The sequence below is a fragment of the Crinia signifera genome, chromosome 1 (genome assembly GCF_055691185.1).
Source record: "Crinia signifera chromosome 1, ASM5569118v1, whole genome shotgun sequence".
NCBI lineage: Eukaryota > Metazoa > Chordata > Amphibia > Anura > Myobatrachidae > Crinia > Crinia signifera.
In genome coordinates, this window is record NC_139217.1 from 362,116,499 (window position 1) to 362,128,846 (window position 12,348).

Here is a 12,348-nt window from a genome sequence, read left to right on the forward strand (position 1 = left end):
AAATTCTGAAAAACTGTATTCGGTATTATTTCTTCCTTATTTTGGCTGTCAGCATTGTGGTTGTGTCTGTGTTTTCTTTCTGTCTGCGTTTTACTTGTCCATGTTGTGGATATGTCTGTATATTGTCCATTAGCATTTTTTTCAGGTGATTCTGTCAATCAGTATTCCATCCGTCATCAACGTAACTACATAACTTCCTCTAGACTACCTAGATTATCAATCATTTGTTTTACCCCTCCTGGTGTGTCTACTGTTTTATACCCTGATCCTGCGATTATTTGTGGCCAGGGTAAAAATCATTCAATGGTGAGCCTGTGACAATGTGTTTGGACATATTTGATAGGCTGCAAATAAATTTGTAGCCATACACATGCACAGTGATCACCATTATTCGCAAGGTGGGATTTCACTCTAGCGGTGCGGCGTCTAACTGAAAGTTGGCCTTTCAGGCCTGAATTAGCCCTTATGTGCAAGTTCTCTGGAATTACTCCTGTAGCTAGCAACTGCTTAAATAATTGTGTTAATGTTGTTACCAGCACCCCTTTATTTATATTTTTGAAAAAATCTGTTTACTGAGTTTTACAACAGATTTTACAAATCCCAGATAATAAAGACAACACAAATTGATACAAGGGGAAGGGAGAAGAAATGGTGTCACAGATGGTAGTAGTCGGATAATTGTCAAGTGTGAATGATTAACAATTTAGCATAAGGAGACCCAAACAAAATAAAAAAAAACTCTCATGAGAGGAAATCTGCACTAATTGTCCTGGACAACAAAGCTACTGTATAAAGTATTTGGTAACTAGGATAAAGAAAATGTAAGGGAAGTGGAAAAAGATGGGTAATAAGAGGGAGAGGAGATGGGCAGGCAAAATAAGGTTGTACCCCCAGTTAGAGTAACAGGGTATAATCAGGGGAAGCTGGAATGTGACCTGTGACAGGCTTATTGAGGATGTAACTCTAAAGCCAACCAGCAGCACCACTGATATCGCTCTTAATGGCCCTTCTGAGCAATATATTTTGAAAAAATGATGTAGTGTGTACAGAACATAGTACAAAAAGATTCCACCAGGAGGCAGGACCACCAGACAAGCATCAGGGTACCTTGTTGGCCACATACCCATACCTCCCAACATAACCCTCTCCAGGAGGGACACGATTCTCTGTTCCTGGACTTCACTCTTATTGTATGATTGCCATCACCTGTTTCACACAGGTTAATTGATAAGAAAGGCGCTTCAACACAGGTGATGGCAATTATAAATTAAGGGAGAAGTCCAGAAACAGCATTGTGTCCCTCTTGGAGAGAGTCATGTTGGGAGGTATGCATACCCTCCAACAAAGATCGGAGCTTAATGGGTAAATCATATGTAGATGGTTACATTTAATCTTACTGTCTGTATCATAACTTTGTGTATGATTGTGTGTACTGTTAGGTTTTTGTAACTTAAACATTGGAGATTAAAGTGAATATTTTCACATTCTGTGACAACAGGGTTGCCTAACTGACCCTCTCCATGAGGGAGAAAATGATCTATTCCTGGACTTCCCTGGTAATGTATGATTGCCATCACCTGTGGGGAGCTAGGTTATTGATAAGAAAGGTGTTTTACCACAGGTGATGGCAATGATACATTACCAGGGAAGTCCAGGAACAGAGCATTTTCTCTCTCATGGAGAGGTTCAGGTAGGCAACCCTGTGTGACAATGTTGTAGACATAGATAAGAATTTCATCTGAGATGCTGGTAAAACCCAATAACATTATATTGCCTCACAATAAACATGGTCTATGTTAGACCTATAATACCTTAATTGTACTAGTGTAGTCTATGGGAAGTTAAGCCTCATACACACTAGACACGTTTTTAAAAGATCTTTAAAGGTCCCTTCTGAGTTATTAGAAAACGTTTAAAAAAACTCAACTAGTGTGTATACTCAATATCATTAAGGATGCAGGCTCCTGTGCATCTAGAATGACACCCTCTGTCTTTTATGCACGCAGCTGAATCTGACAATATCATCAGCAACTGCATGCTGCACTGTGGAAGATCCAGCGACATCACTAAATGATATCGGACAGTTTGTATGCGCTATATCATTTGCCCAGCAGCACCATCACCAATATATTTAACTATATTGGCGTGTGGGGCATTAGTGTGCATGGAGCATTAGTGTATAGAACGTCAGCAGCATAAGCACATATTAGTTCTCTATGGAACTTAATTTCTCTGTTAGTTTTATTGGATGCCAATACTGTAACAAAAACGTTTTTTTCCATAGAAAACGAATATGTGCTTGTGCTGCTGACCTTCTGCCAAATAACTACCAGCAGACCATTTTGATACTATCTTGATACAAAGTACTAGCAGACTTAATACTTTTTCCTAGGGTTACATTGTTTGGATAAAGTGTTACATTTACTAGGGAGAAAGTCCTAACAGAACTTTCAAGACTGAAAGTGGATAAATCAATGGGGCCAGACGGAGTGCATCCAAGGATACTAAAAGAACTAAAAGATGTGTTGGTAGCACCATTAACAGATTTATTCAACCAGTCACTAGATACAGGTGCAGTTCCAGAGGACTGGAGAAGAGCAAATGTAGTTAAACTGCGCAAAAGTGGAAGCAAAGAAGAAGCAAGTAACTACAGACCAGTGAGCCTTACATCAGTTGTAGGGAAATGAATGGAAACACTATTAAAAGAAAGAATAGTGGAATATGTCAAATTAACAATTTACAGGATCCAAAACAGCATGGTTTTACTGCAGGGAGATCATGCCTAACAAGTCTCATTGACTTTTTTGACTCCGTGACCAAAATACTAGATGAAGGGGGGCTGTAGATGTGGCATATCTAGACTTTAGTAAGGCATTTGACACTGTCCCACATCGCAGGCTACTAAATAAACTTGAAAGTGTGGGATTGGATTATAAAACAATTAAATGAATAAGAACCTGGTTGCAGGATAGGAAACAGACAGTTGTAGTAAATGGAGTGCATTCTATGGAGGGATATGTTACCAGTGGAGTACCCCAGGGATCTGTACTTGGACCAGTGCTCTTTAATATCTTTGTTAGTGACATTGCAAATGTTATAGAAGGGAAAGTATGCCCTTTTGCAGATGACACAAAGATATGCAACAGAGTAGACACACCAGGAGGGGTAAATCAAATTACTGAAGATCTAAGTAAACTTGAGAATTGGTCAAGAGCATGGCAACTACAGTTTAATGCTAAAAAATGCAAAATTATACACTTGGGACTCAAAAACCCAAAAGGCTCAATATAGTATCAAGGGTACTATAATGGAAACTTCTGAGGAGGAAAGAGATCTAGGAGTCACTATTTCAAGTGACTTAAAGGCAGGAAAGCAATGTAGCAAAGCAATGAGGAAGGCTAGTCAGATGCTTGGTTGCATAGGGAGAGGAATCAGTAGCAGAAAGAAAGATGTAATAATGCCACTTTATAGGTCATTGGTACGACCTCATCTGGAATACTGTGTCCAGTTCGGGAGACCATATCTTCAGAAGGATATAAATACATTGGAGAATGTACAAAGAAGGGCAACTAAAATGGTGCATGGCCTACATCACAAAACTTACCTGGATAGACTAAAAGATCTTAACATGTATAGTTTGGAGCAGAGAAGGGAAAGGGGGGGGCATGATAGAAATCTTCAAATATATCAAGGGTTTTAACATAGTACAGGAGGGAAATTTTCTTCAAAGGAAAATAAGTAATAGAACACGAGGACATGCACTGAAACTGGAGGGAGGTAGGTTCAGGAGAAATGTTAGAAAAAATTACTTCACAGAAAGGGTAGTGGATAAGTGGAATAGCCTCCCATTAGAGGTGGTAGAGGCTAAGACAGTAGAACAATTTAAACATGCTTGGGATAGGCATATGAATATCCTTACAAAGAAATAAGGATTAAAAAGGGTTGAAATTACCTGAAGGGTAAAAAAAGGGGCAGACTAGATAAGCCAAATAGTTCTTATCTGCCGTCAAATTCTATGTTTCTATGTTACATTTCCCTGAGAACTCTACTGGCAGCTTATGATATCTGCCTCGCATCATTTAGCAGGGATATAGGGACTGTATTCTATCCCGATAAATACCATCCAATACTTTGTACATATATTTGTATATATTCTATGTTTTGTGTGTAATTTATATGTATGTGTGTGTACATGCCTATTTTATTCTTGATCAATTAAAAGTGAAGTCTTAAAATTAATAATAATACTGGGACCTATCCCAATCACCCATAGACCACTATCACTTTAATAATAGTACAATAAATTATACTTCTGCTTCATCCGCATTTGCCCCAATTTGTGTATATCCCCACAGTTGATATTACTGATATAAACCTTCTGTTAGTAATATAACAGATTGTTTCACATTAAAGTGGGCCCCAACAAAAAGAGTATTTTTCTTCTTCTTTAAATCTGATACATTCACGCTCAAGGGTGCACCTCCACAGCAACTACCCATAAGATAGCATTGTCACCCTACTTCGACTATATGTGGATCAATATACTCATTCTTAAAATTAAACTCTGATCTCCCATGCCTGTGCACTTGTCTCCCCCTTTCCCCTAACCTTAAAACATATAATGAAAAGTGTGTAATCTTGATATTGTACTCGGGAACTAGGCGCTTTCCTCTCGGACTTTAATATAGTTTAATGTATTTATCATCAAGTAAGTAAGAGATACGTATGTGAATATACTCCCCTTCCAGACGTTGTTATCTCTTTCTCCAGAAATGGTCACTTGTGTCGCTCCTCAGTCGACATAAAGAGTGGGGAGACAAAACATATACAAGGTCCAATGTGTAGATTTGCTTAAAATTATATTCAAAATTTCTTTTCTATGCTGTTTTTTCTAAAGTGAGTTTCCTTAATGCGTACCCAACTCACTTGAAAAAAACTGCTAAATACTCTTATCTAGGTATCTTTATGGTTTGGGTAGCATACCCATACTCACGGAGACATCAAACCATAAAGATACCTAGATAAGAGTATTTAGCAGTTTTTTCAAGTGAGTTGGGTATGCATTAAGGAAACTCACTTTAGAAAAAACAGCATAGAAAATACATTTTGAATATAATTTTAAGCAAATCTACACATTGGACCTTGTATATGTTTTGTCTCCCCACTCTTTATGTCGACTGAGGAGCGACACAAGTGACCATTTCTGGAGAAAGAGATAACAAACCGTCTGGAAGGGGAGTATATTCACATATGAATCTCTTACTTACTTGATGATAAATACATTAAACTATATTAACGTCCGAGAGGAAAGCGCCTAGTTCCCGAGTACAATATCAAGATTACACACGTTTACCAGGGATAAGGGAAGTATCCCAATACCCGGGACGGGCAAATTCCTGTCATAATAGCGCCACGAGTTTTTTCTAAAAAATATTTAAAACCTGTTGAATATAATGAAAAGTGTAAGCCTGCTCAGAGCAAAAGCTTCGAAAGCTAGTAGATGTAGTTTAACTTGCTGCCAAGAGATGGCAGTGTTTCAGAGTCACATGGACACTAGACATATATATATATATATATATATATATATATATATAGATTAGTGTCAGTGAGACATCTGCCACTTCTCTCTGCATGCACTTCTGCTTTCTCACTTGGTCCCACTTAATGAACTTTCTGCCCCACTGTGGGGTCTTGGGAAGATGGACAGGCTGGAGAGGGTGCTGGACGACTCTCCGTTCGGCAATAGTCAGACGCGAATTACACCAACATTATAACACAGACAAAGAATTGTCAGACAACTGCTTAACTTTCACAAGGAAAACATCAACAAACATAAATGTCAGACAATTTAAACACCATCGATATCCCGACAAATAAAACACAGACACCACAAACATAGACAATGGCTACTCCGACACATCATAAGTCAGACATTAACCCCTTGAGTGGTGGGATTTGCTGGGGCAGGACAAACCTACCAGGACAGGTTTGTCCTGCCCCAGCAAAACTCACTACAGAGCTGTGGGCAAAATATCAACTTGCTTTTCAGGAAGTGAATAAAATGCTTGCAGTCCCATAAAAGACAAATATGATACCCATCATCATTATAGTAAAAACACAGGCAAAGTAAGAACGTTTATAAAAACTGTTTATTACACTGGCAATGTGCTATGCATCACTCACTATGGTTCTACAGCACGTACAAATGTGTTTTTATAGTATATGTACATTTTGAACACAGTATGGTTCATGGAGACCAAGCTTTAACCCTTTTTATGCCAGGGGACTTAACATGTAATGCAGACAAATCCAGCATTGGAAGGGTGGTCATATTGTTTTAAATTATACACATATATATATATTAATAGTTATATAAAACAAAAGAAGAACACTTCTTAGCAAACAAAAATGCTGACAAGCATTAACAGTATACAGACATTCATGCACATACATATAAAATGTTTAAAACAGGACAATAGGAGAAATCTCATCCAGTATACACAATATTTCATTTCAGTTTCCTCTCTGTTCTATTGATAAAATTGATTTCGTACTGCTCTGTCATATAAGAATTTCATATGACCAGAAGGTGGCACAGTAATTAGGAAATGCGGGTGCTTAGTATGTGGTCAAATAATCCATCCAATCTTTAGCAACCGCTGCAAAAGCCAATGTAATAGGATGCTTCCTAAAGAGACATAACTACAAACAACATATAACTAACGTATTATATTTAAATATTCTAATCTAACAAAGACAGAAGCCTACTTTCTACACAACATGTTAAATATGTGCAAATATAAGACATGTACAGTATAGTAAGGATTCTAATGTAAACCAAGGACCGGTTTGTGGGTTTGCAAATTGCCCAGTTAGGAAAACGCATTTTGTTGCTGAATTATTTGTATCCTTCTATTCAACAAAGTGCTTGATGCTGCTTTTTGTACAAAACACGCATACACCATATAAAAGGCCTTATGGATGGTAAACTGTACAGACACAAGGAATTGGGAGTTCCCAGTTACACAGGTTTAAGTTCAGTAACAACAAAAGACACATGAGCAGACTCTACACTAGCCAATATTTCACTAGACAGTGGATAATGTCACATACCACAACACTTAATATTGTACAGCAAAGCAGCTTCTTAGTAATATTGGGGCAGATGTATTAAGCCTGGCGAAGAGATAAACTGGAGATAAATTGGAAAGAGATAACGCACCAGCCAATCAACTCCCAACTGTCATATTTTAAACACAGCTGATTGGCTGGTGCGTTATCTCCTTCTCCTTTATCTCCAGTTTATCTCTTCTCCAGGCTTAATACATCTGCCTCATTAAACCACAAGGATCCTATGCTAGATTCAGATATTCCCAAAAGTGCACAAGTTTTATAATGAAAACATAAAAACAACACACAGCTTGGCAGGAAAAATACTATTTCTTAAAGTACTCTTACTAAATGTGGGAGCAAAAAGTGCAAAACAAAGGAAAAAGAGCAAAGGGTTCAAAGCGACTTCATCATCATATTGCAGCAGCTCGTTTCCTGTACTGTGCTACAAGCTTGTCCTTTACAGAAATGGGTAAAGTAGCTGGCTTTAGGCAGCTGGTGGTAACTGAATTCATAAACGCTTCACCAAGGGTTGAACCTATGCTCCAATGTAGTAATTGGTCAGTACTGTACAGGGCTGCCATCAGAACTGACAAAATCGACCGGGTCCTTCCTTCTTCTTGAACTCCCGACATGTCTGGTCAGACCGCCAGTGTCCGCAGCACTGACCGCACTACTTTATCTCTACACTGCTTCAAGGGAAATGTGACCTTTGTTTACGGCAAACTACACTTGATAGACTCCAGTGCACTTTTCTGACCTGGCCCGGGACTGGAGTCTGGGCAGTCCAACCACAATGGCAACCCTGGTACTTTAGCATAACCCTAGAAGCACTGAAGAAACAGCGATACTTCTACATGAGAGCAGAACACAACCAGCTGCTGAAAGCCTTTACTTGCCAGCCTGTAGCTACAGAGGAAACACTTTATGATGCATTGTAAACATACACTCTGGCATGGAGGTTGGAAGGGGAAGATGTTTCAGATCATAAACTATCCATTAAACATGCTGCTCCCACTCTGTGTACCTTCCCTTTGTAAATCCAATTGAAAAATACAGAGCAGTGTACCCAAGACAGTACTACTTATAAAAAATAAAATCAAAAACTGCAAAATGTTAGAGCTGGGTAACTCTTAAAGTCTATGCATTAGCATCCTTCCCAAATTGGCTAACTGGCTTTGTGCAAAATGTACAAGTAAGAAGGAAAAACATTAGTAGACCCAAATGACACTGCGGGTCCCTCCATCTTACTTTTCAACTGAGAAAACTGTATTACATTATAGCATTTGACGTCTTTTGCAGCTGCATCGGGACGGTCATATCCCTTTCTTCATATCCCTTTTTTACAAATACAGAATGTCACAAACATTTTTTTTTTCAGATGAATGAAACACTTTTAAATGAACACAATACACCTAGAAGCCATTTGATGCTTGGTATGAGGGTGTTTAACAGCTCTTTTTGGAGATGGACATTCTGGAGTTATCGCTCGGTTCACCTTGTCCCTCAGCTGGGTTTAGTTGGAGCTTTGATCCGGACAGTAGAGGCTCTCACTTGAAGCTTTGCCTGCTGGTTTGGGGCATCTGCAGTGCCCAAAGTTGGTGCAGGGCTCTGATTTGATGAAGCTTGGAGTTGTGGTGAAGCTGCTGCTGCAACCTGCTGTTGTTGCTGGAGGAGTTTCTGCTGGACCACTTGGGCAGCTGCTGAACCAGCTGGTAATACTTGAACCTGTTGGCCTGCTGCTGTTGCCTGGGTCAGTGTAACGGTCTGGGACTGGACCTGTATGATTATATCATTACATTAAAAACTGCCACTAGTCCCTACTTAGAGCTATAGCAACAGAAAAGGTCACATATATTTTTTTTTAAACAAAGCATGACCTAAACTAACCTGTTGGGAGGCCGGTACCATCTGCTGGATATTGGCCACTGCTGCCTGCTGTTGGACCACTTGTGGAAGCTTTGCAACCTTCAAAGAAACAAGCCTTCTATGAACGTCAAAAAACAAGAAAGGCTCACTTCTACCATTTACGGCAACTTTTCACCCAGCCACACACTGATTTACCTATGTACACACACACACACTAAGAAGGAGTTCAGGCCTGGAAGTGCACAATGAAGTTCTTTCCAAAGAAACCATTAATGGTCTGATTATGGCTATGACCATGTCAGAATCAGCAGTGATTGTTTCCTAAAGTGTCTAAGTTGCAGTTGCATATGAGACGCAGCCTTAGAAAGGTCTGGGAAATGTATTGGGTGTTCCTAGTCATTGGCTGGAAAGTGCCTGAGCGGAGGCACGGAGATGGTCCGGCTTATGGGCATGTTGCAGGCTCAAGGCATAATCAGTTGCATTGGAGGCCATATTCAAATGGAGAATGTGTACCTAGCATGGGTCTGGTGTCCATGATGCAACCAATGGCTGCATCTAAAGACGCACCAAGCTTTATTTTAGTTTCTAAAGATGCTAAAAGTGGGAGTCTTAGACCCTGCACACTCACAGGCACACTTGCACCACACAAAAGTGAGTATAGCAGCGTTCGCATATAGTTGCAGTGTGTAAATCACAATAAGCTCTTATCTTGTATAATTTGCTGTACTAGGAACTTTTCATAATGTGACTTTAATGATATGAAGCAGTAAGGTGGTGGAATAATGTCTGACCCCTATTCTCTGCTTCCATTCCTCCAGGCCTTACAAATACTAAGGCTTCAGTTCCTACTCATACGGGGATTCATCCACAGGAGTAAAAGGGAGGTGGCACCACCAATGGTGGATTTTTCTGTAGGTCAATATTTTTCTCTAATAGAAATTGAACTGTGGCCTAATTCAGCAAGAATCACTATTTAAACAATACACAATCTGGTCCCATGCCCGTATGCTAGCAGTCACAGTTTGACAGGAAGCCAAACTTATTTTGGAATAAGTGAGCTAGTAGCATTGTTAAAAAGTGAGCAAATGTGAAAAAAGCCCCATGCCTTCTGTAAAGTGATCAGGGGGGCAGCAGTTACCTGTACCTGAATCTGTGGCTGCACCTGCTGAGCTCCAGGCGACTTTTGTGCCTGAGAAATAGGTGTGGTCAGGAACTGGGTTTTAATGGCTGGCTGAGTGGTATACGTCAGCTTCTGCTGTTGGGCTTGTTGCTGTTGGGCCTGGACGGTAACTTGCTGGGCTGTTATTTGCTAAGAAGGAAAAAAGGTATAGTGCAGTATGCTTCTTTCAATGGACATGAGACTAATTTCCTTTATTGATTTATCAGATTTTAATGTTTGCAATATTACGATCAACATTGTTGTTCTAAGTGGATCATTCAAGCCACTACTTTACATTAATACATATAAAATGTTGTGAGTAAATGACATGTTGACATGTTAAAAGCTTGCCTATGGGGTTGATGTCCCGAGCAGTAAAAAGGACTGGAGAAGTGGACCAGTGGAAAAGTTATCAATCGCAACCAATCAACTTCTACCTATCATATTATAGAACACATTTAGGCATGCCAATCCTACGGCATTTTTCAATCCTGAAAAAAGCTCAATCCTGGGATTCCAATTTGAAAGAAAAAATGTTACATATGGTTGGGTGGTCCGAAGGGTCGGTGCAGCCAGGGAGTGGGGCAGGTAGTGCAGGGTGCCATACTGAGCGGGAAGGCAGGCAGTAGTGAAGCAGGTGGCAGACGTGTGCAGGGATACACCTCTGACATCACGTCACACTGCGCACAGCTGCACAACAGGTCATGATGAGATGAGCAGTCTCTGAGCAAGTGTTCAGATGCTCCCGGCCTTAGACTGCACAGACGCAGTCAAATTCCAAAATCCAGGGATGGAAAACTTCAATCCTGGCGATTTTTGGTCCAAATCCACCCTAAATGTACCCGATAAATGCTCTCTCAAAGCTGACTGGTTGGAATGGGAACCTTCTCTATTGGTCTACTTCTTTACTCTTTTAACTGCTTCATACACCAACCCCTAAATGATTAGACAGAGTGTGACTGACAGACTCTTGGACTTGCTCTGTAAGCGTGTGGATGGAATGCAAAAGGCACATTTTAACGCTTACGACTGTAATGTATTACATAGTTGATATGTGTATTACCTTCTGTTGCTGTACAGTGGACTGTCCTGGTGATACCCCAGACTGCAAAGCTTTTTGCTGTTGCTGTTTCAGTTTCAGAAGCTGCTGTACATTCAAGGGCTGTGCGACCACAGTCTGCCCACCTGCAGGACACATTTGGAAAGGGTCAATAGCAGAAGCAGCACCAACAGGACAATTGTGTTTACCTGTAGCTCAATTCAACTTTAAAGGGGAAACCAAATCTGGCAATAGATATGATACATAAGTACAAACTAATGCAGACAGTATATAAATTCACATAGATGCATAATTACAATGAGCAGTTAACATAACTATGTAAAGAAAAAAATGGAGGAGGCTGTTGCTATGAGTGTAGATAATATGCATGTCACAACAGGAGAAGAGGACATCAGCTCCTGTGCTCTACCATAAGTAGATATTTGCCTTTAAAAAAACTGACCAATTTACTTCATAATATACATGAAAAGCCTAGATCATTATGGCGCATAGATGTTGATCACTGTATACTTCTATGGTGTTATGTACTTGAGTTTGTGTCGTACTTGTAGGTATCAATGATGGCTTACTACTTATATGTAATAGTACAGGTGGAATTTATCAATAGCTGTGGCTTAGACAGCGGATTAGAGGATAGCTAGTGTGTTCTAGATCTTTATGTGTCTCACATAAATAAAATCTAATAAGATTTTGATTTTCAATCTCTATTGTTTAAAAATACTGTATAACTAAAGTGGGCTTGCTTATAAGTAACCTCTAATTTGTGTACATTGATTTTTTTTTATTAAGCGGCACTTGTAGATTTCACTCCCTTGAGACTATCTGAAGCAGGGGCATCTTAAGAGAAGAGGAGGCCCATGTGCAGCCTTCTCGGCCAGGCCCCCCTCCTCTCTGCCGTGAGCAGTAGGTTCTCAGTGTTCTAGTGTCCAGACCCTACTGTGCATGCATGAACCTCCACTGCGCTGTGGAGTCTGAGCACTAGAGCGCTCAGACTCCACTGCTCATGCACAGATTGCAGTAAGAATAGCCGCTGTGCCAATTTTCTGGTGATTTCTGCAGCGTTCCTGTCGCTGGACTCCGGAAGGGTAAGTATTACCAAATGGGTGCAGCCTGTGCAGTGTCTGCCCCCTTGGACTCAGGACCCATGTGT

The 12,348-nt window shown here is 40.1% G+C and overlaps 1 protein-coding gene across 9 annotated transcripts in view; it reads right to left on the reverse strand.

The window, feature by feature from the left end:
* Positions 1-6,131: 6,131 nt before the first annotated feature.
* The window catches only part of EP400 (E1A binding protein p400), a 111,505-nt gene continuing 105,288 nt past the window's right edge, over positions 6,132-12,348 (reverse strand). For 5 of the 9 annotated variants that reach the window (XM_083150067.1, XM_083150081.1, XM_083150076.1 and 2 more), the window contains 4 exons: positions 11,202-11,323; positions 10,118-10,288; positions 9,001-9,078; positions 6,132-8,889 (listed from right to left, as the gene is read on the reverse strand). In XM_083150067.1, coding sequence (XP_083006193.1) covers positions 8,617-8,889; positions 9,001-9,078; positions 10,118-10,288; positions 11,202-11,323 — 644 coding nt within the window. In that variant the 3' untranslated portion in view covers positions 6,132-8,616. The remainder of the gene's footprint in view (positions 8,890-9,000; positions 9,079-10,117; positions 10,289-11,201; positions 11,324-12,348) is intronic. The other 4 variants (XM_083150063.1, XM_083150094.1, XM_083150089.1 and 1 more) reach the window with 2 other exon arrangements.